Source organism: Mustela erminea, chromosome 6 (assembly GCF_009829155.1).
Source record: "Mustela erminea isolate mMusErm1 chromosome 6, mMusErm1.Pri, whole genome shotgun sequence".
Lineage (NCBI taxonomy): Eukaryota > Metazoa > Chordata > Mammalia > Carnivora > Mustelidae > Mustela > Mustela erminea.
This window is the reverse complement of record NC_045619.1, coordinates 27,133,779-27,158,608: the sequence shown is the minus strand read 5'-3', so window position 1 is coordinate 27,158,608 and position 24,830 is coordinate 27,133,779. Positions and strand designations below refer to the sequence as shown.

The window sequence follows — 24,830 nt, the reverse complement described above, 5'->3', positions numbered from 1 at the left end:
AAGGAGAAAAAAGTATATATTTTAATTTAGTAAATTTCAAAAGATTTATTATCTGAAACACTGTAAATAAACAAATATAATCATTTTTATTGTTACCTTAAGTGAAGCTTGAAGGTCTTGGACCTCTTGTCTAAGTAGTGTTATATCATCTCTAAACATAAATTGGGGGAAAAAAGGAATTAATAGTTAACGTCCTCTAATAACCTGGTCTCTTAATAAATCATGGCTAGTGACTATACATTAATATTCTAGTTTTCTCAATTAAAAAAAAAGGTTTTAGAATTTTACACATAGAATTTTATGTATACCCCTTAGAAAAATAATTTTATTCTGAAAGGTCACTGTTTATGAATGGAAAAACACCTTACCACTGAAATGATATAATCATTAAGAGCCTGAGCCAGAAACAAAATAACTCCCATTAATTTCCCAATAATAAGTATTAATAGCTTCCTATTGCAGTTAGGATAAAATCTGAACTCATTAACAAGGACTATACAATCTGGACAGTATAGACCCTGCCTTAATACCCTCCTCCTCATTCCCTCAGCTCAGGCAACTCTGGCTTCTTTCTGTTCCTTGAGTCCTATCAAACCTTCTCATATTCTATTGTCCTTCCCTCAGAGACAGTCTGACAAAGAACAGTAAGCACACTACTTGGGCCCTAACACACAAAACAGATAATATCACATGCACTCATAACATCATATACTTCAAAGCGATTGTACTGTACCGCTTCAGAGCAAGAGCCTCTCCTCCATGACTTGAGTCATTACCAGCATCATGAACTACCTCATAGTGTTTGAAAAGTTCATCAGCAGATCCAAGGGATTTCATACACTGGGGACATATGAAACCCTGTAGAAAGAGGCAGAAAAAGTTTACAAAATTCTGTTTAATACTGGAAGACAGCAATTTGTATATTATGAAATACAGTCAAATATTATACCAATGGTGCCATTAGTAGACTGTAATTTATGACATTAAGCCCCAAATCTGGTATTGTGTAAATGTACATCACTGTCTATTCTGGTTGAAGTTTATGAAATATGAAAAAAACCCTTAAAACCATCTTTTAGGTTGAATAAATTGATGGCTAGAATACAGAATTCTAATTTGAGAATACAGTTCTAATCTAGAAGACTAGTTGAGAAGATCTACCATCATGTCCTCTCTCTCTCTTTCTAGATATGCCCCTTAGTAAAATAATATCTGCCCTAATCTACTTCATAGGAATGATAACAAAAAAACTAAAAACAAAGTATTATGATCACTAAAGGAAAAAGGTAATATAGTAAATAATTTATAATTATCACAGAATATCTATAATGATTGAGAAGTATTGTAGTACTACTGTATATACTGTAAATTCCTTGCTAACCTAAGATTAACACTGTAAAAGCCTAAAGTTAATAGTCCCATAAAATATTAAACGCTTATAAACAATCTCAGAATTATATGACTAAAGCATACAAGGTCCAGCATGAGTATTCCCTCAATGACCTAATCACTCTGATGCCTGAACATCTCTCACTCTGTACAACTCTACTGACATTTTCAACTATTCTGACTTACTTATATTCTCTGAACACACCATGGTATCCCACATTTCTTTGCATATATTGCTTTCTCCCCCCAGCACTATGCTTAGTAGCTCATCAAGTTTCTACTTTCACTAAATAAACAACACACTGAAGATTTTCATCCATTTTTCCATAATGGCTAGTGTAGTATTTCTGAACATACTCTGTATTTTCTACACTGAATATTTATTTAATAAAATAAAATAACAACCAGCAAACTCAGCCATTAGAGCATGCAACTCTTCAAGGTTATGAGTTCAAGCCCCAACTTGAACCTAGGGTATGGAGCCTACTTTAAACATAAATAAATAAGTAATAAAAGTATGAATGAACCTGACAGGGCAGAATTTGGCAAAAAACAGAAACAAAAACAAAAACAGAAGAGGGGTACCTAGGTAGCTCAGTGGGTTAAGCGTCTACCTTCCACTCATAAGTTAAGCTCATAACTTCCACAGGTTATGAGCAGATCAAGTCCCACTTGATCTGACTCCCTGTTCAGCAGGAAATCTGCTTCTCCCTCTTCCTCTACCCTTCCTCCCTGCTCGTTCTCTCTCACACACTCAAATCAATAAAAATCTCTATTAAAAAAAAAAAAAAAAGAAGAGCTTTAACACCTTGCCAATTACAAAACTTTCCAAGAGATAGCCTGAGTAAAGTAATAAATACTCTGAAACAAGTAAAAACCAAAAAATTAATTAAAAACTTCTCCTTCTCTGGATGCTACAAAAACAGCACATCGTCATTTCTCATTTATGTATGCTGTGTGGCAGGACCAAGGCTTGTATACTGAGGATACTGATACATAGACAAATATTACCAGACAATGGTACAATACAAGTAGATATAAAGAACTACAGGAACACAGGAAAAGAGGAATTCAAATCTGCCTGTGGCAGGAGTTACTGCTTTACAAAAAATGCACAGATACTCATATATATTATGTATATGTGTATACACACTAGACACTGGACACTGGAATTTGGTACTAAAGAATGAGTAGGAGTTACTTGTCAGAAATAAAAGAAAGGCATTCTAACAAAGGTATGGAAAGAGGTTTGAACAGTTGTGCTGCAATTGGGAAACAGAGGTGTGTCCTGATCACAGAGCCAGAGTGAGGGGCAGGGGCACAACAGGTAAATGAACAGAATGATCTCCAATGAAACTCCTGAAATGAGCAAAAAGAGCAGTATTAATGATGCACCTTTGGACATCTGAATGATGCCCTGAGGCTGCAGAGATATTTGATGCTCAGCATTGTCTTTAAATGAATGAATGTTCCTGGTCTATGTGCTAATCTAGCTGATGTTATGCTCTTTCTTCAAAAACCATCTATTATCTACCATCATGTTTCGTAACAGCTCCACATTATGCCTAATTTGTCATTCTTAGAACTTCTGTAATTAACATTACAGAACTTGTAATTAACATGCCTTTAGTGCAATAGAATATCAACCTCCATACTATTTAGTCCGTCATTTCTCTTTTGCATCTCAGCTTTTACTAGTAATCAGAAGACAAATTAGAATGTTCCCCGGAGAATCCACATACCAATTACACTATTTAATCTTTGTAACTTTGGCTTTTTGAGTACTGTCTCTACTTCCAGATTTTGCATCTAGATATCTAAGGATTCAAGAAAGCTAATGATCACATTAAGGTATGCCATAGCTTCTTAAAGCTTCTAAATATTACCAGGTTAATACTCCAGAAAGAACTGATTCATCCCTAAAGAGAAATTTTAGGAATTCAGTAATATATATTTAATTATAGAAATAACCCCACCTAAGTGAATTCTCCAGATGATTCACCTAAGTGAATTGCCCATGCTTAAATAACTTTGAGACATTTATAGTAAAAATAAATCTTTCTAAAATACATATACTTTCTCATCTTCTTAAATAGATGATATTAAACTTGTTTGATGTCTCAGAGACATAAGTATTCTTCACTGAATGGGTGGGTGACTTTATTAATTCTAGCCTCTTTCATTTCTGTACCCAACATTTTATAGTTTTTTCCTATACCCTGTTTTGACTTTTCACAATCATTTCTTAAAATTATTCACATGCTATATCTAATAATGTTAGCCTGATATAGATGGGAAGGATAAAGAAAAAAGTTTATTAAAACCACATCACTCATTTAAAATGACAGTAACTCGGGCTCCCTGCTCGGCAGGGAGCCTGCTTCCCCTTCTCTCTGCCTGCCTCTCTGCCTACTTGTGATCTTTGTCAAATAAATAAATAAAATCTTTAAAATGACAGTAATATAAGCTCAGAGTGAGTATCTGAGGAATGTCTCATGAACAGAATACATGATCTTTAGTTAATGGACCCTGTAATACTAATTCTGGATATTACAAGACTGCTTCTCTATTTTTTCTCAACCACCTTCAAGGGAACTGAAGTTAACTAGGTCAATAACTTCCATAAAAATACTGTTAGTAAACAATAAAATACTAAAAACAACCAGCTACATTTATTTCCTTTGATCCTTCCAAACTTCCAAACACACACAGACACCACACACACACACACACACACACACAGTGTACTTAAGATTAAAAACAGTAAGTCCCCTACTCTTAAGTTTCAGTTATCTCTAATCCTTTCTCAGATACACTGCAGCTAAGAACTTTCCCTAACTTGATACTTATGGTATCCCTGCTATACTAAGAGTTCTTTCAATTAAAAAGAAAGTTCTTAATTAAGTGATAAGTAGGTGATATTGGGTCTTTTCATTTTGGTTAACCCATAAAGAAAAAAAGCTGACACAGATTTTCTGCAAGGAAGACAACTGGTAAAGTTCTAAGGAGAGCTCTAAGAATCTTTTATGCCTCTTTCTTTGCTGGCACCAGTTATCTAGTTTAACTGGTGTCCTCCTATAATGTACCCATCTTCCCCACCACCCTAAAAAATGTCTGGTTTAACTGTTTCCCAATGAAGTTTTTCTGGGTTCCCCTCAACTTGAATCACCACTGCACTCTTTTTGCAAATAATATTCATCAGAGAAATTTCCTGAGGTAGAGAGCATAACTTATTTACCTTTTTATCTCCTTTACTTACCAAAATACATGGTACATAAGAAGTACTCTATTAATATGCTAAATACATAAATATTTGATGAAATCCTTTTCTTATATATATAACAGCCAGACAGAAATACAAACATCTTTTTTTTTTTTTGGTCTTTCTGGGTACAAAAAGTTTCCTTCTTTTGTAAGATTTGCAAAGGAATGGAGGGAAAAAAGCCATGTTTCTTTTTATTTTTAGAATATTGCAGTAATTTTCAAAGGAAACAGATATATTGAGATCACTAAGAAACTTTTGCCAGCCTGCAAACGGACAATAGTTCCCCTCACCGGCTTCCACCCTCAGTCATAGACATACACCAGTCCCACCCAGGACAGAGAAACATGTGGGTGATCCAGTATTAATGAGGAGTTTGTGCCATTCTGTCACTTTCCTCAAGTCCAGGGTGTCAAAACAAAGACTGAAACAATGGTAGATCCAAATTCTAATGCCCTATTTGATCTCAAATAAAAACAGTAACAATATGCTAAATCCTCTTTCTATATAAGAGTAAAAGCAGTTTAACCTAAAACATCTTAAAACATTCATTAGCATTAACTAAATAATAAAGATATAACCTATAGATGTTGAAATCAAGTATCATTCACTTTACATTTCAAATTTCATGGCAAAATTTATACAAAAATATTAACTTAAGCTTTTATATTTGTTTACAGATTCACAAAAAGACAGCTGCAGAGAGTAAGGGCAACCAACCCAACTTCCCAAGAGCCTGTTTTCCTTATTGAACCTCTTTGAAGCATGCATAATTAAAGCAATCCATATTCCCTCTGTAGCATAAAAAGTTAAGCAACACCGAGGCAAGGAAAAACAAAACTATTTTGAGCAACCCATAACCAAGCTGCCAAAGCAAAATATACAGGACCCACAATAACACTGGAGTCATTAAGAAGTTCCTGTCCTCTTGTCCAATTTTCAGCGTGCACTTGCTGGTAATGCTCCGACAAATCAATAGCAGTTATACATCTTTTCAAACATAATGGACAGATGAAACCCTGTGAAATAACAACTTTTAGGAGGATGCACATAAAAAGTTATTTATAAATCAAAATATAACACAACAGGAAAATAATTAATATATCTCTTTACAGTATATGTAAGGAAAATTTTCATAGTAACTATATACAAAAAGGGAAAGATCTATCCAAAGTAGGATGACTAAAAGCAGCTTCCATCCTTATGCTGGAAATTCCCACTGGTTCAATTTTATTATAATTACCAGTTGCTTTACTTGCAATATTAATTACTCTTTTTGTTTAGGACACCTTGTCCTTATTTATCTGAGAGCCGATTTATCTGAGAGCTACTGGCAAGTTAACTTTAATTTTAGATCAAGAAATGACTGACAGTTACAACAAACAGTTTTATGTGAGATAATATTCTCAACAAAAGGAGTACTTAAAATGAAAGCAATTTTTAATCTTCACCATATTCCACTAGCCTAAGATCCCATTTTTGCCCACACCCATAATTCTCAATAGGGGACCCTTCCTTCTAAATTCATGAGCCAAATAAAATCATTTTAAATCAATCTCCCTAATACCCAACACCTAACAATATCTATATTTTAAAATGGGGGCTACCACACTATCTATGGTTTAAAGTAAATAAAATGAAGACTGTAGTGAAGGATAATAGGTTATAAACGCCAGGAGTTTTTGTGTCAAAAATAGATGTGGATTTGAGATCCAACCAATGCTGACTCTATGACCTTAAGGAAATCACTCTATTTTGCTAAATGCCGGTTTCCTCATCTACAAAATGGGGCTAATGTTAGCACCTATTCCTCTAGATAAGAGGCTTAGTGGATACCTCTAAGTGCTCAATAAAAATTCTGTCACTAGATACATGGTTAGAGAGGAAAGAAAATGAAGCCAGGAAAGGCTGAAAGAGCAGAAGAAAAGACAGGAATTAAAAATCTGAAATTTTCAGCAAGGCCAAAGTAGTAGTAAGACTATGAGAAAGTTTTTGAGAGGGTAAGTAGTTGTAAGGAATGGGAACATTCAGTTTTAACATCTCAAGTCAAACTATTCTGCCCAATAATAAAGTGAAAAGTATTACCATGAACTTGAGAAGCTAGAAAAGAATAAAGATCACTAGAATTACAAACATCAAGAACTGGGAAGTTAGGATGTTCCTTGAGTCACTAATGCCACTTGGGGTAATAGCAAAGGAGACAAGGACTATAAAGAAATTCCCAAAGTGGGAGGCAAGGCAGGAAAGCAGTTACAAGCTAGGCTTGGGCTTGAATCCTCGATTCACACCACTCTTAGTAGCTTATAGGACCTTCAATTTCCTCATCTGTGAAATGTAACAGTAACACCTACTTCATATGGGGGCGGGGAGGGAAATCTTGATAATTAAATGAGATAATAGATGCTAAGTGTTTATCATAGCATCTGATACAAATAAAACAATCAATGTTAGTTATCATTAATATCATTATTCCTTTTGTTAACAACCCTTAAGAGGTTAGCAAGGGGATGAAAGTAAGGAACATGAATTCTTTTTATTTTTTCTGTTTACTGATGAAAGAGTTATGTTCAGGCAACCACATTCCAAAATGCTGGAACTATAGAATAGTTACTTAAAAGACTGCATCATTGCATTTTTTTGCCATGATAGATTTACGTTGCCTCTCACTTCACTGGTTTCTTCACTATAAGCTTCCACATACAATCACTTAATGATTCATTCAAAAAGTATGTACTGAGTGTGATTACTATGTTCTAGCTATTATGCTACACTGCTGAGAACACAATGGTAAATAAGGCAAAATCCTACCCTCAGGAAGCTTACAGGCTTCTTGAAAAAGTTGCGAAAGAAAATAATTACATTTTATACCCCACTAATCAGAAATCCTACTAGAACTACCTTCAAACCTTTAGAACCCTAGGACTTCACTACTACCACTCTGACCCAAGCCACTCCCACACTGCACATGGATGACTGCAACAGCCTTCCAACAGCCTCTCTGCTTTTACCCTTACCTCACCAACACTTTATTCTCCACAGAGCAGCAAGAACGTATCCTATAAAAATGTAAATAAATTTTGTCACTTTCCTTGTCAAAATTCTCCAAGGGCTTCCCATCTCACCAGGAGTAAAAAACCGAAGTCTGTACAAAGACCTAGAAGGCAGGCCTAGAAGGCCCTGCATGAGGTGGCTTAATTACCTCCCAGATCCAACCTCTCCTCACTCACTGCGCTGGAGCCACACTAGTCCCCTGCTCCTTTTCTGACACGCTCGGAAGGCTTCCACCTCGGAGACTTTCTACTTGTTCCAGACAAATAGAACATGGTTGTTCCAGAAACCCACATGACTCATTTCCTCACTTCCTTCAGTCCTTCCTGAGCTATTCCCTTCTCAGAGAAGTCTTCCCTGACAATCCTATTTGAAACTGCAAGCACCCAAAACACTTTCTATGACTCCTTCCCTATTTTATTTTTCTCAATAACACCAATTATTTCCCTCCGTCCACTTCTAGTATGTTTTGGGTTTTTTGCCTTTGCACCTACTAGGATGTAAGTTCTACAATGACAAAAATTCTTGACTATTTTACTCACTGCCATATCTCCAGCATCCAGAATAGTGTCTGACAATACATATTGGATAAATAAATGAGTCTTGGAATAATAATCATTACCAAAAAGATAGAAAATACAATCCCCCAGAAGCACATGGAAGAAGCATCTATTCCACATGTGAGTCAAGTAAGTTTACTGAAAAAGTAATTATCTGTAAAGAGGTAAATAAAAGGACAACCAGATATTAACCAGGCCAAAAAAAAAAAAAAAGTAAAAAAGAGCAGGTAAGGCTTGGGGATCAGCATGCAGAAGTCCAGACATAAGAACAAACTTGGCACACCTTAAAAGCACGACTTCTGTATTCCTGGATCAAAGACCGTAAAGAAATACAACCACACATATAAGGTCAATTGGTATCTCACAAAAAGAAAAATTTAATTCAATGGGGAAAGGGAACATTTTCAACTAATCATACTGAAACAACCATATACAGAACTGGTTTCGATATCCGTATGAAAAAAAAAACCTCAACCACTATCTCATATCACATACAATATTTTAAAATAAATAATAGACTTAGACACACACACCAAAATATCAGAGGTAAGCGTAGCAGAAAGTCTTTGCAATCTTGGGGTAGGCAAAAAAATAAAAAATTGTAGAACGACCCAAAACGCAATAACCATAAGAGAAAAGGCTGACAAACTGGACTTCAAGAAAGTTAAAAACTTCTTCTCTTTGGAAGACACCATTAACAAAATGAAAAGCAAGCCACAGACTGAGAAAAAATATACACACTACATATATCTGATTGAGGTGTAAAGTCGAAAACTATGGCCCAATATTACACACCGCTTTGTTGACCGGTGATGGGAGAGCTTCAAATGGCCTAACTGCAAGTACCCTTCCCACTCTACTCCCACAGACAGAATCTTCTACTCAAATAATCGTCTTCTTGGAGCGCCTCACTGGCTCGGTCAGTAGAGCGTACAACTCTTGATCTTGAGATTGTGAGTTCAAGCCCTACTTCAGATGTAGAGATTTCTTAAAAAATAAAATCTTAAAAAAACAAAAACAAAATGCCCTCCTCTTCACAGAGCCTGCTTATCCTTAAGTAGCAGGTTTCAGTTCCCTGCCAGCCCAGAGAATAATTCAAACAAGCCAGTCATAATCTCCTGCAGGAACCATAATCTCCTGCACCTCACCCTCTTGGTATCATAAACCATGCCTCTCACAGCCCATAGTTGTTAGTTTTGTTCCCAAGTTCAATCCTCATATGGCCCTTCAAGGCATACAGTGTCTTCCTGGGCCATGAGAATATGTGACTAAAAAACTGCTGTTGATTTCAACCTGTCCAGTGTCAGGTTAATTTTATGTTCAGCAATTCCTATAAGCCTAAGACAGGAAACCTTCCTTAACCAATAGGATAAAAAGGAGGCAATCAATATTCTGACAAAGGACTTGTACACAGAATAGACTAAAAAAAAAAAATTCTTACAGTTCAATAATAAAAAGATAAATAATCCAACTTTTAAAATGGTCAGATTTCCTGATGCAGACAAAATGGAATAGATATGCTTTTCCCAATTTCTCCTGCTAAGTATACCTAACATCCCTAGACATTATATATAAAACAAACATAAGAAAATTCTGAAAAGTAATGAGAAGGGAGACTCAGGATCAAGGACTGACACAGTGATAAATACTATGGGTTTTCTTTTGCCTCATATTTTCCAGACTGGGGGCTGAAGAAGCTGGCAACCTAAAAACTTCAATGGACACTTGAAAAAAAGCCTTCCTTCTCGACCCAAAGGACCAGGAAAATTCAGTGGGTACTAAGAATGTAAGGCAGACTAGAAAGGGATAAAGGGTGAACAAAGATGTTTGTTTCTGGCAACACATTATACTAAAGAGTCTGAACAACCATCCTAATGATAACAACTGAAGAATATAAAAGCTTGGGCCCGCTCCATAGTTCAGCTGGTTAAGTGTCAGACTTGATTTTGGCTCAGATCATGATCTCAGGGTCCTAAGATCCAGCCTCCCACATCAGGAAAAGTGCTCAGAGGGCAGTCTGCATGAAATTCTCTCTCCCCAGAATTCTCCCTCTCCATCTCCCTCTGCCCCTTCCCCCACTGTACTCCCTCTCTCTCTTTCAAATAAATAAACAAATCTTTTTTAAAGTATTTTTTCATTATTTAATTTTCTTAGAAAACAAGAGAGAGTACGAGGTGGGGGTGGGGAGGTAGAAGGAGATGGATCAGCAGACTCTACACTGAGCACAAGGCCTGACATGAAGCTCAACCCCAGGAACCTGAGATCACGACTTGAGACCAAGAGTCAGATGCTTAACTGACAGAGCCACCCAGGTGCCCCAACAAATAAATCTTTAAAAAAAAAGAATATAAAAAATCATTTTTACATTACATATTATTTGTTTGATATAAACTGAACATGTAACTTCAAAATTCTTATGTTGAAATCCTAACCCCCAGTGTGATAGTATTAGGAGGTGAGCCTTGGGAGGTGATTAGGTCATGAGGGTGGAGCCTTCATGAATAGGGCTAGTGCCTTTATAAAAGAAGCCTCAGACAGTTCTCTTGCCCCTTCAGCCATTTGAAGATGGCCTTCTATAAAACCAGAACCAGGCCTTCAGCAGACACACCTTGATCTTGAACGTCCCAGGCTTCAGAGCTCTGAGAAATAAACGTTGGTTGTTTAAGTCACTCAGTCTATAGTACTTTTGTTAGAACAACCCATACGAAGACAATATTATATATACATTATTACATAAGATAAAATATAACATAAATATGATATAAATAAAGCAAGGTATTACTTTATTTCTATTTCTTTAAAGTCCTGGAGACCCAGGTGGAAAGGTGGCTCAGTCAGTTAAGTGTCTGACTTGATCTCGGCTCAGGTCTTGATCTGAGGGTAATGAGTTCAAGCCCTAAAAAATTAATTAATTAAAAAAAAATAAAGTCCTGGAGACTGTATTTCAAATTCCATATAGACAGCCACTAAGGGAACAAAGCTCAAACCTATAATTTGTTCAAAGTGGGATGCCAACCTTAAGATAAAAGGGAAACAAACCTTAGAGAGAGACTGACAGACACACAGACATATCATCCAAGACCTTAACAAGTATATACCCCAGCACTGGGCATATGAACATCTAGAGCAGTATTTGTCTGCCAATAGGAATAACTCATGACATAGGTAAAAACTAAAGTGGCAGGAGGAAGAAAGAATAAGATAAGAATGTAGGACAGAATGGAATCCAGAATACAAGAGAAAGGATTGAAATCTGATAAGAAAAGAAAACTGTCTTCCATGTATTAAAGAGAATAAAGGTGCAAATAGCTTTGATAACAAAATGAGGACATTCACCTAATAGCTCCTATTTTCTCAATGATATAAAAGGTGCCTGAGGGAAGGTGGGATTGGGTAAGACTTAGGAGAGATATGAGGATAAAGAAGAGAGTAAAACTATATCAGAGAGTAGGAAAATGACACTAATAAGAAACTATAGCAGGCACTGCTCACTACCCACTGGAGATTTCTATTTATTTATTTATTTATTTATTTACTTATTTATTGTGGTCTGACCGAGGCCAACAATTAAACTTGCTCTTAAAATTCAACTGATAGGGCGCCTGGGTGGCTCAGTGGGTTAAGCCACTGCCTTCGGCTCAGGTCATGATCTCAGGGTCCTGGGATCAGGCCCGCATCGGGCTCTCTGCTCAGCAGGGAGCCTGCTTCCCTCTCTCTCTCTCTCTCTCTCTGCCTGCCTCTCTGTCTACTAGTGATCTCTCTCTGTCAAATAAATAAATAAAATCTTAAAAAAAAAAAATTCAACTGATACTTTTCTCCTCACTCTCATGGTCTTGTTACATCTCATCACGGTTAATATCCATATACATGAAATCAGATGACCAGAAAGAGACAAAACAGGGAAATGAATAGATAGAGAGATAAATCCAGAAATACACAAGACAGAAGACAGACTCACCAACCAAGAGGTGCAGAAGTGGGGATCACAGAAAAGGGGACTGGGTAGGCAATACACTTGAGCCCAGAAAGGGGCAACTGACAGAAACTGTCAGAGCAGAATGTGAGTACGTCGATGTCTTAGAAACAATATTATTGATGGTTTTTATGCTCTTCTCTTTCCTTTCCCCTTTTTCTATAATGAGCAAATATTGTTCATTAAAAATAGTAATAATAAAGCAACTACTAAGGCTGATTTCTTCAAAAATTTGAGTTCCTTCATAAATTTTATTTACTTTCCCCATTAATTTTTAATAAACTATGAAAGATAAAAGTTCTTACAAAGTTGTAAACGAAGATAGCAAATAATGTACAGACTTTATGGATAACCTAATTTTTCATTAGTTCAATAGTTCATGACAGAGCAAACACTAATTAATTGGTAATTTTTATAAATAGATTTAAGATCTTCCATTATGTTGAGATAACATTAGCACTGAAGACAAATTAACAATATTAATTCTGTCTTAATACACACTTTCTCAGTCTTAAAACTAAACACCAGGATTTTTCTATAAGTGTGATTCAAAAGTCACATTCCAGTTTATAAGAATGAGAGCCTTTCCTGCAAAAGTTTAAATTACTGATCATTACTCCAAACACCTGCCCATTTTCCCTTAAATAGTACTAAATTTTATTGTGAAATTATTATTTCCATACCTCTGAAGAGCTTTCATTATTGACATCCACTGTGTTTATAGGAGCTGCTGATGAATCTAAATCAGAACCTTGAGAGCCAACTCTCCCAGGAGTCTGAAACAAAGAGAGAAGAAAAATTAGATATTAATAATATACTCATAAACTATTTAACAACCTAAACAGTAATCAGGGCTAGCCTTATACATAAATGTAGATGTCCTCTCAATAAAAATAACAAACAGCACGAGCAGCTATCCTTTACCGAAGACTGTGCCTAGTACTGTATCAAGATCTCTGCCTGCATTCTCTCATTTTTAGCCTTTTAAAATTAATAAAAAGCTTATTTTTATACATAGTGCCTATAGTCTGCAACTCACTTTCACAAAAAAAGCTTATTTAATCATAATGACACCTCCAAAAGAGGCAGGACAGATGCTACCTCTATAGATGAGAAAACAGATTCGAAGTGGCTAAAAGATTTCTCAAGATTGTACTGTTAAAAAAAAAATCAGAAAGAACTAAAATGCTGACCTTCTAATTCCCCTTGCATTGCTCTCTCTACCATACCAACTAAACTACAATAATTTGAGGGTAGGTAAAAAGATCAACACAGCCTATTCATGCCAATCATTAGCAATCTATCTCCAATACTTGATATTTCATCACCAAAAATATATATAGTTTGGAGGATCAAAGGTCTTTTTCTTTTTCTCTTGCAACACTTATCCTCTAACATTATCATTCATTAATACCTAGGTGTTACCTTAAAGGAACTGAAAATCTAGTAAAACACTGGGCAAGAAAGATTCTTAGAACACAACAACTAACTTAATAATCCTTAGCAAAAAACATTTATGGTACATAACATCATTATTCTCACTTCACACAAAAGAGAACTGAGGTATGAAAACTTAAGTAATTTGCCCAAAATCACATGACTAATCAATGGGAGAAAGGTTTTTAATTTGAGTAGTCTGGCTCATAATCACTAAACCATACTGCTTTTCTGCTGAGATGCACCACCTCAAGCACCCAAGACTGAGTGCAATTCACTGTACTTGTCTCAACACGCAAACACCCTATTCATCACTATTAAATACTCAACATAAATGCCAAATAAGAAGGAAATGCTACCACTTTGAAATTCATCAATAAAAATGATTACGAAAGCTGCACTGAGGGGAACCTCAGCTCAGGTCATGATCTCAGCGTCTCAGGATCCAGCCCTTTGGCAGGCTCCCGCTCAGTAAGAAGTCTGTTTCTCCCTCTTCCTCTGCCGCTCCCCCTACTTGTGCTCTCTTTCCCTCTGTCAAAACTATGTAAGAGATTCAAGGGATATATATCCCAAAATACAAATGATTTCTGTAGCAAGACACAGTTATGGATATATTGGATTTTAGGTCTTCAGGTTTTGGTTTGGCTCTTTTTTTTTTTTTTTAAGAATTCTAGATCCATAGTTAAATTACCTTTAAACTGAAATTTTTCTTGTCATTAAAAATAAGAAAAAAAAAGCAGACCTCTCCAAATTGGATGATCCACATTCCTGTCATATTTTCCCAAAATGTAACCTTCTAAAACTTTGTAAACTTACCCAGAGTATGACTTACTTGTGTTCATTTAAAATTCATAAAATTCTTATTTTTAACTCTTCTATCAGCTATCCTCCTCTAAAAAACAAAGTAAGATTCTGGGACGCCTGGGTGGCTCAGTTGGTTAAAAACAAAGTAAGATTCTTTCCTAAAATGGTATGCTTGAGACACGAATTTATAAATAAATAAAAGCCAGCTATCTAGATTTGATGATACTTATGCATCTGGCAAAAAGGTAGCTCAGTGGTGAAAAGACCCTTAATTACATACTGAATATAAAGAATTATATAAAACTAGAAATTCAGGGGCGCCTGGATGGCTCAGCGCGTTGAAGCCTCTGCCTTCGGCTCGGGTCATGATCCCGGGGTCCTAGGATCGAGCGCCGCATCAGGTTCTCTGCTCGGCGGGGGGCCTGCTTCCCCCTCTCTCTCTGACTGCCTCTCTGCCTACTTGTGATCTCTGTCTGTCATGTAAATAAATAAAATCTTTAAAAAAAAAAAAAAAACTAGAAATTCATTTTTGACCCATCAACATTTCAATAGCTTCACACCATAATGGTTTGTAAAACTAGTGACCCCATCCTCAAATGGACCGGAAACTAAAGCTGTGTCTCCCAAGAGTTTATATTTTCCCCATTTCTCTATCATTTACTTTTCCAAAGTACAGGTGACTTTTCATCTGAGATTTACCTTCCCTGTGAAGTAAGCAATTCAAAGATATATCTATACAATCCTATTACTGCCACTAAAAATATTTTTTCTTAAATTTGCCTAAAGTAGTCCTAATAAACAGACCTAAGTAAGCCCAAGAGGCATGGGAAGTAAAAGGAAAAACGAGAGAAACTATTGACACTTTTTCATACCCGTATTTTAAACACATTCCCCCTAATTATCGCCAAACTGTCTAAGAACTTCTTGTTCAGCTCTTAGGTTGCCAAAATCCTATTATTTTAATGAGAAGTCCAATTACAGTAATGATGATCCTGAAGAAACAATATGAAGTATTCTAATTTTTCTACTTCTATAAGTTTTACTTTGTGAAAAACAACAGAATAATTTCTAGTAGGGATGCCTGAGTGGCTCAGTCAGTTAAGCATCTATCTTCAGCTCAGATCATGATCCCAGCCAGGGTCCTGGGATGGAGCCTGCCCCTCGGTGGTGTTAGGCTGAGCCTGCTTCTTCCTCTCCCTCTGCCACTCCTCCTGCTTGTACTCTCTTACACACACACACACACACACTCTCTCTCTCTCTCTCTGTGTCAAATAAATAAAATCTTTTTTTAAAAAAGGAAGAATTTATGCTAAAAATTTAAAGTAACAGGGAGAGAAATATCTTCCAAATTATGCTTTTATAGAAAAGTATTACCTAAATTTAGGTATATTTTACAGTAACCAAAAAGTATGTAACACATCTATTCATCTCCCATGAAGCATCCAGCATTCTGGAAGGCTCTGGATGTCAAAAGGAATGGGGACAGCATAAGAGAAACAAGGACCATGCCCTAGGGCATGTAAACAAAAAGAGGTAGGAAAAAACTTGAAAAAAATTAAATGCTAAATGGAAGAGCTGTGAATGCAAGTAGAGTTCTGAGAAAAAAATAGATCAATGCTAGTTCTGATATCTGGAAAAAAAAATTAATGGGGGGTGGGAGGTTGGGGTACCAGGTGGTGGGTATTAGAGAGGGCACGGATTGCATGGAGAACTGGGTGTGGTGAAAAAATAATGAATACTGTTTTTCTGAAAATAAATAAATCAATTTAATAAAAAAAAAAATTAATTCCTTGAAGGAAAAGTTAAATTTATTTAAGTGACAATCATTCCAACTAGACAAAATTTAAAAATACACAAAAGCAGAGAATACAGAAAAAAGAACACTGATTTTTTTTAAAAGATTTATTTATTTTAGAGAAAGAGAGAAGGGAGGGGGAGGGACAGGGACAAGGGAGAGAGAATCTCCCGCAGACTCCCTGCTGAGCAAGGAACCCACCAAAGGGGCTCAATCTCACAACCCTGAGATCATGACCTGAGTTGAAATCAAGTGTTGGACATTCAACTGACTGAGCCACCCCAGCACCTCAATAAGAACACTGTATTTAAAGAAAAGTAAATAAATGTGTTGGACAGAAAGTTATATACATACACACACACACACACACACACACACACAAATATTAAATACGTTAGACTAATAATACAGAATGGGTAGGGGATATAAAACACTTAAATACACCATGGTAAACAGAGAATGGCCACAACTCGGGTCCAGACAGCACTTGCAGTTAACACAGACACCAAGCTGCCTCAGTTCCAAAGATCAATAACAGATAAAGAATTTTTAAGTATTACAGAGGTAGAACCATGTTCAAAAACAAGGTAAGTATCTCAGGAGACCAAAAAAATAAAACAAATACACGGAGTATAGAGTATAGAGTTCTGGGACCTAAAATGGGTAGAGGCAACCAAATTCTTACAGGATAAAAGGGACCAAAATGCCCCACATCTGCTAGGCATCAAGAAGCTTGACCCACTATGGGAACTCAGAAAGTGGAACACAGCTACGGCCCTTGCCATGAACAGAAAAATTTTAAAGGGTATAAATTCCATCAAGCCCTATATCTGCGCTTGATGTCTGATCAAAACTTTTTTTTTTAAAGATTTTATTTATTATTTATTTGACAGACAGAGATCACAAGTAGGCAGGAGACAGGCAGAGAGAGAGGAAGGGACACAGGCTCCCCACTGAGCAGAGAGCACAACAGGGGGCTTGATCCCAGGACCTTGGGATCATGACCTGAGCCAAAGGCAGAGGCTTTAACCCACTGAACCACCCAGGTGCCCCTGATCAAAACTTTTATAGGCAGAGATAAATAGGTATTCTAAGCAAAGTGTTATTTATGAAAGTGAAAAATTATATGTAATCTGTATATTCAAAACAAAGAAATGGTTAACTAAATTATGACATACCCACTCAACAAATCTGACAAGTATGAGGTTTACTAGAAAAATGATAATGCATGTGATACAATGTTAAATTTGTAAGAGGCAAAGTACAAAGTTTAGATATATTACAACTTTGATTATATAAAAATATAAACACAAAGAAACTGAAAGTTCATATAAGACCGATGAGTTTTATGTTAGGGCTATTTTTGTTGTTGTTACTATTTTTTCCTTATGTAATTAAAAGGATAATGATGGGGCGCCTGGGTGTCCCAGTTGGTTAAGTATATGACTCTTGATCTCAGTTCAGGTTATGATCTCAGGGTTGTGAGGTCAAGCCCCATGATGGGCTCCCTGCTCAGTGCAGAGTCTGCCTGAGATTGTCTCTCTCCGTCTCCCTCTGCCCCTCCCCTTATTCTCTCTCTAAAATAAATAAATCTTTTTTAAAATTGATTAAGTAATTAAATAAAAGGATGAGATTTGTATTGATGGGTTTTGTTAAGCACCAACCCGCCTCCCCAAAAAAAATTTCATTAGTTTTTTTTCATACTATTTAATTTCTCAATTTTTAAAAAAATTAAATTTAAAAAAAATATTTGGGGTGGCAAAAAGATCCAGATAATTACAGTCTAACACCCTTCATTAATGTTCAGTTGCTTTGCCCAAAGTGATCAGCATTTGAACATACAGGGGGAAAGTTTATAAATTTCAACCAAGTAAGAATTGATGCCTGCAATATATAGGTTACTCTACATTATTGGTAGTATAAAAATTGATTCCTACTACCAATAATTATAAGATCAATATAAAGCAGCATTAATCTCTGCAAAAACTGCTACTGAAGAATTAAATATAGGCCTTTGATGAAAGAACAGAGAACTTCACTGGAGAAAGAAAAAAGTTATCATTGTTTACTGTACACAATACCATGGAAGACAATATCACTTTCCTAGAAGTTTTAACAATATGAAGTTTCTTTGAAATACTTATCTGGGGCACCTGGGTGGCTCAGTTCATTAAGCAACTGCCTTCCGCTCAGGTCATGATCCTGGAGTGACAGGATCGAGCCCCACAACGGGCTCCCTGCTCGGCAGGGAGTCTGCTTCTCCATCTGACCTCTCTCCTCTATGCACTCGCTCTCTCATTCTCTCTCTCTCAAATAAATAAAATCTTTTAAATACATATCTGACTTCAGACCAGTTGTTTATTTAATACAATTTAAATAATCTATGTGAAAATCCTTATTGCACTGCTATAATACAAAGCAAACAGCAGCTGTATCTTCCACTGTCACTAAAAATCTTTATCTAATAACAAAGAAAAATAGAGCCAAAACCAGCATCTAGTAGCACATAAGAAACAACTGTTTTTTATTTTTTTATTATTTTTTTAAGATTTTATTTATTTATTTGACAAAGAGAGGGAGAGCACACAAGCAGGAGGAGCAGCAGAGGAAGAGAGAGAAACAGGCTTTCCACTGAGCAGAGAGGCTGATGTGGGGACTCATTCCAAGGCCCTGGGATCATGACCTAAGCCAAAGGCAGGCACTTAACAAATGAGCCACCCAGGTGCCCTAATAAAACTATTTTTTAGATGAACAACAAAAGTTTCCCTAATACTAGTGATATGCCAGGTCAAAGTTTCCAAACTCCCAATATACTCTCCCTATCCCACCAACTCTACATTTGATTTTACTCTAAGATCAAATAGGAAGAGAGCAAAAATTTCATTGGTAAAATAAATCAGGTTCCCAACCTAATTGCTACTAAAGATAATGAACCCACCTCTAAATCCTACCTACCTGCAAAGCACTAAAACTGACTAAAATTTTAAGTAGAACAGCCTCTGCAGGTAGAAGAGATGTAATAAATGAATAAGCAAATGCACAACCCATACCACTCTAGCTAAAACCAGGTAAAAAAGAAGGCAAACCAGCAAAATCTGAGTTAATAATAGATTAATTTGCAGAAGAACCTGAGTTGACTAAAAATAAATGCTTTTGCAAAAAATTTGAAGAAAACATTGCTATATGATACTATGCACACTTTTACACTTAGCAAAATTAGTTCTGAAACTGGAAAGAATACTAGTATTAGAAATTAAGTAACAGACAACCTCAAAATCTTGGGGATTTATCAGACATCTAGAAATATTTCTTATAAAATGTAACTTTCAGCATTGATTGTGTTACTCTATTTCACCCTTGGTCTACCACAAAAACCAATTAGGAAGATTTTCACAAATTCAAAGTTTGACAAGCCAGCTGCAAACATGCAGATCACCCTGACAAGAGTGCTTTAAATACATAACCTGATCCTTGTGCTACAATTGGATAACCCAATTATATCTTAGGCCCCTCAGTATCACTCCCATACTATTGAGAGCTAAGAACTTACCACATACAGATGAAGTGAAAAGGTACATTTGCAAAAGACAAATACTATTCCTTGGGGGGGGGGTGCGGGGGGGTGTTTAAATTTCATGAAAAGCATTTCAAGGCTTCCCAAGGGAGTTTTCAGGCTCAACCTCTTAGTTTACCACATACTCTCTAGATGATATCATCTACTTCCTTAATTTTAATTAACCCCAATGTTAACAAAAAATAAAACTCTAGGGGCGCCTGGGTGGCTCAGTCAGTTGAGCATCTGACTCTTGATTTCAGTGCAGGTCATGATTTCACGGTCATGAGATAGAGCTCCACATTGGGCTCCATATTGGACAAGGAGTCGGTTTAAGATTTTCTCTGTCCCTCTCCCCCGGACCTCCTCCCACCCCTATTCCCTATTCATGCTCTCTCTCTCTCTCAAAAAAAAAAAAAAAAACAAAAACTGTAAATCTAATCCAGATCTCTGCTGAACTTCAAATTCTTATTTTCCTGTTCCATAAATATCTCTACCTGAATGCCCTGAAAGCACACCAAAGCCAGCATATTCAAAACCAAATTACCTTTTTTCATAAATCTTTCACCCATTTGCATTCTCTACCACAAATAACAGAAACAGCACACAGCCACCTTGCCTAAATCCAAACCATTGTTACCCTTAACTTCCCTCTTCCTTAACCTTCATATCCAATCATCTACATAAATTCTGAATCTATCCTTTCTCCAACTCCTTTGCCATTACTTTAGTTCAAGATGCCATCATCTCTCACCTAGACTATAAAAGAGAGACCTAATTTAGCACTCTATACTTCTATACTCACATTTCCAATTGCTTTCCCTAAACACCTCAAATGAATCATATCCAAAATTAAACCCTTCATTTATCTCAACCCTTTACCATCCCAGAGGAAAAGTTTTCTTTTCCTCCTATGTTCTCCAGCATAGTTAATAATAATACTTTTATTAAAAGCTCAATTAGGGGCACCTGAGTGGCTCAGTGGGTTAAGCCTCTGCCTTCAGCTCAGGTCATGATCTCAGTGTCCTGGGATCAAGCCCCGCATCGGGCCCTCTGCTCTGCAGGGAGCCTGCTTCCCCCTCCCGCTCTGCCTCCCTCTCTATCTACTTGTGATCTCTCTCTCTCTCTCTGTCAAAAAAAAAAAATAAAAATAAAATAAAATAAAACCTCAGTTAAAATCGATGTGAACCAGAATAGAAATTTGCACACCAAAGTTCATACCAGCATTATTCACAATAGCTAAAAGATGGGAACACCCCAATGTTCATTGATGGGTAAATGGATAAACAAAATGTGGTATACACATACAATGGAATATTACCAACATTTAAAAGGAAGGAAATTTTAATACATGCTACATACGATATGGATAAACCTAGGAAGACGGGTTTTATGCTAAGTGAAATAAGCCAAAGACACAAATGGACTAGTATGTACAGCTTCATTTATATGAGGTACCTAGAAAAACCAAATTCATACAGATAGAAAGTAGAAGAATAGTTACCAGAGGGTAGGAGGTACAGGAAATAAGAAGTTACTGTTGAATGGTACAGTTTCAGTGTGGGATGATAAAACCTAGAGACAGATAGTTCTGATGGATGCAGAAAAATATGAATGTACTTAATGCCACTGAATTGTACATTTTAAAATGGAAAATTTTAGGGGTGCCTAGGTGGCTCAGTCAGTTAAGCAACTGCCTTTGGCGAAGGCCATGATCCCAGAGTCCTAGGATGGAGCCCCGCCCTGGGTTCCCTGTTCAGTGAAGAGCCTGCTTCTCCCACTACTTGTGCTCTCTGTCAAATAAAGAAATAAAATATTTTAAAATAAAATAAAGTAAAGTAAAATGGAAAATTTTATACTCTGGTTTCTCTTCAGATCGCATAGCTGAATCTCAAGTTGCTGTTAAACCAACCACCTGGAAAATAGCTATTTCAAGTGATTTAAGAACTACATGGGGGTGCCTGGGTGGTTCAGTTGGTTAAACATCTGCCTTTGGCTCTAGTCATGATCCCAGGATCCTGGATAGAGTCCTGCATGAGGCTCCCTACTCAGTGGGGAGTCTGTTTCTCCCTCTCCCTCTGCCCCTCTCCTTGCTTGTGCTTTCTCTCTCTCTGAAATATTTTTTTTTGTTTGTTAAAGAACTACACAGACTTAGTGAGATACATAGTTTAAGGACAAAAATAACTCCTTTTAAAAAAACACCAAAATTCATTCAGTAATCTTATAAATGGTAATATTGGTACTGTTTTGTTAAAGCTATTTAAATATTTTTTTGAAAAAAAATCTATGTAAATGTTAGGAACCAAGATATTCAGTATAAGACTAAAGAGATATAAATATAAACTCGTAGTAAAAACTATTTTATACTCTTAAATTTGAACTCATGTTTTGTTTTGCCATATATATAGGGATATAAATATTCCTAGTTCTTATCACTTAAAAACTTATCAATGACAACCCAGAAGCAATGAGCACCCTTAGTGCCCAAACAATTGTATCTAAATAGCATTCCCTACTGAAAGGAACCAGGGCTTTAAAGAGAAATGACTGATTTCAGCCGGGAGGAGAAATATTACAAGATGAACCTGGGACATACTATTGTGTCAAAAGAAACTAGCCAACACTAATCGGGTCCTGTCAAAATGACAAGTCACTTTGAAAGCACTTCCATTAGTTAAAGCTGGGGCAATGTGCACATCAAAAACGTCCCAATGACTTCAATTGATTGAAATCTACCAAATATATATAAATCTGTGAGTTCATTTAAAATCCACAAGCTCTCTTACTTCAAGGACAGAAAAAGTCAAAAGACAAGCAAGGCTCATTCATCACTGCTAGTGTATGTACCAACTCTTATTCTGAAAATTAGTAATTAAAGAAAGAAAGACTCCACCCCCAAACTACTAGAACTCATACAGCAATTCAGTAATGTGGCAGGATACAAAATCAATGTACAGAAATCAGTTGCTTCCTTATACACTAACAATGAAAATACAGAAATTAGAGAATCGATTCCATTTACTATAGCACCACGAACCATAAGATACCTGGGAATAAACCTAACCAAAAAAGTAAAGGATATGCACTCAAGGAACTACAGAACACTCATGAAAGAAACAGAAGAACAAGAAGATGGAAAAGCATTCCATGCTCATGGATCGGAAGAATAAACATTGTTAAAACGTCTGTACTGCCTAGAGCAATCTATACTTTCAATGCCATCCTGATCAAAATTCCACTGGCAATTTTCAAAGTGCTAGAACAATCGTAAAATTTATATGGAGCCAGAAGAGACCCCGAATTGCAAAAAAAATGTTGAAAAAGAAAAACAAAACTGGGGACATCACATTGCCTGATTTCAAACTTTACTACAAAGCTGTGATCACCAAGACAGCATGGTACTGGCACAAAAACAGACACATAGACCAGTGGAAAAGAGTAGAGAGCCCAGATATGGACCCACAACTCTATGGTCAAATAATCTTTGACAAACTAGGAAAAAATATACAGTAGAAAAAGACAGTCTCTTCAATAAATGATGCTGGGAAAATTGGACAGCTATGTATAGAAGAATGAAACTCGACCATTTTCTTACACCATACACAAAGATAAACTCGAAATGGATAAAAGACCTCAATGTGAGGCAGGAATCTATCAAAACCCTAGAGAACATAGGTAGTAACCTCTTTGACATTGGCCACAGCAACTTCTTTGAAGACAGGTCTCCAAAGGCAAAGGAGATAAAAGTGAAAATGAACTTTTGGGACTTCATCAAGATCAAAAGCTTGTTCACAGCAAAGGAAACAGTCAATAAAACAAAGAGGCAACCCACAGAATGGGAAAAGATATTCACAAATGACAATACAGACAAAGGGCTGATATCCAAGATCTATAAAGAACTCCTCAAACTCAACACACATAAAACAGATAATCATGTCAAAAAATGGGCAGAAGACATGAACAGACACTTCTCCAAAGAAGACATACAAATGGCTAACAGACACATGAAAAAATGTTCATCATCACTAGCCATCAGAGAGATTCAAGTCAAAACCACAATGAGACACCAGCTTACACCAGTTAGAATGGCCAAAATTAACAAGACAGTGAACAACAAGTATTGAAGAGGATATAGAGAAAGAGGAACCCTCTTACAGTGTTGGTGGGAATGCAAGTTGGTGCAGTCACTCTGGAAAACAGTGTGGAGATTCCTCAAAAAATTAAAAATAGAGCTACCCTATGACCCTGCAATTGCACCTACAGGCATTTACCCCAAAGATACAGATGTAGTGAGAAGAAGGGCCATCTTTACCCCAATGTTCATAGTAGCAATGGCCATAGTCGCCAGAAGGAACAGCCAAGATGCCCTTCAGTGGACGAATAGATAAGGAAGATGTGGTCCATATATACAATGGAGTATTATACCTCCATCAGAAAGGATGAATACCCAACTTTTGTATCAACATGGACAGGACTGGAAGAGATTATGTTGAGTGAAATAAGTCAAGCAGAGAGAGTCAATTATATGTTTTCACTTACTTGTGGAGCATAAGGAATAACACAGTGGACGTTGGGAGAAGGAGAGCAGAAGTGGGAGAAATCAGAGGGGGAGACAAACCATGAGAGACTGTGGACTCTGAGAAACAAACAGAGTTTTGGAGGGGAGGGAGCTGGGGGGTTTTATGAGCCTGGTGGTAGGTATTAAGGAGGGCACATATTGCATAGAGCACTGGGTATGGTGTATAAACAATGAATCCGGAAACACTGAAAAAATAAAATTAAATTAAAAAAAAAAATAAGAAATAACTGGGGCTCCTGGATGGCTCAGTTGGTTAAGCCACTGCCTTCATGACTCAGGTCATGATCCCCGAGTCCTAGGATCGAGGCCCGTATCAGGCTTCCCCTGCTCTGCAGAGATCCTGCTTCTCCCTCCTTCTGCCTGCCACTACCCTTGCTTATGCTCGCTCTCTCTCTCTCTCTCTCTATCAAATAAATAAATAAAATCTTTA

The 24,830-nt window shown here is 36.6% G+C and overlaps 1 protein-coding gene across 1 annotated transcript in view; it reads right to left on the bottom strand.

Annotated features, from left to right (window-relative positions):
* The window catches only part of EEA1 (early endosome antigen 1), a 120,188-nt gene that overhangs the window by 76,159 nt on the left and 19,199 nt on the right, over window positions 1-24,830 (bottom strand). Inside the window, exons 2-4 of the mRNA XM_032346783.1 lie at window positions 12,916-13,008; window positions 734-858; window positions 97-151 (exon numbers count right to left, since the gene is read on the bottom strand). Coding sequence (XP_032202674.1) covers window positions 97-151; window positions 734-858; window positions 12,916-13,008 — 273 coding nt within the window. The remainder of the gene's footprint in view (window positions 1-96; window positions 152-733; window positions 859-12,915; window positions 13,009-24,830) is intronic.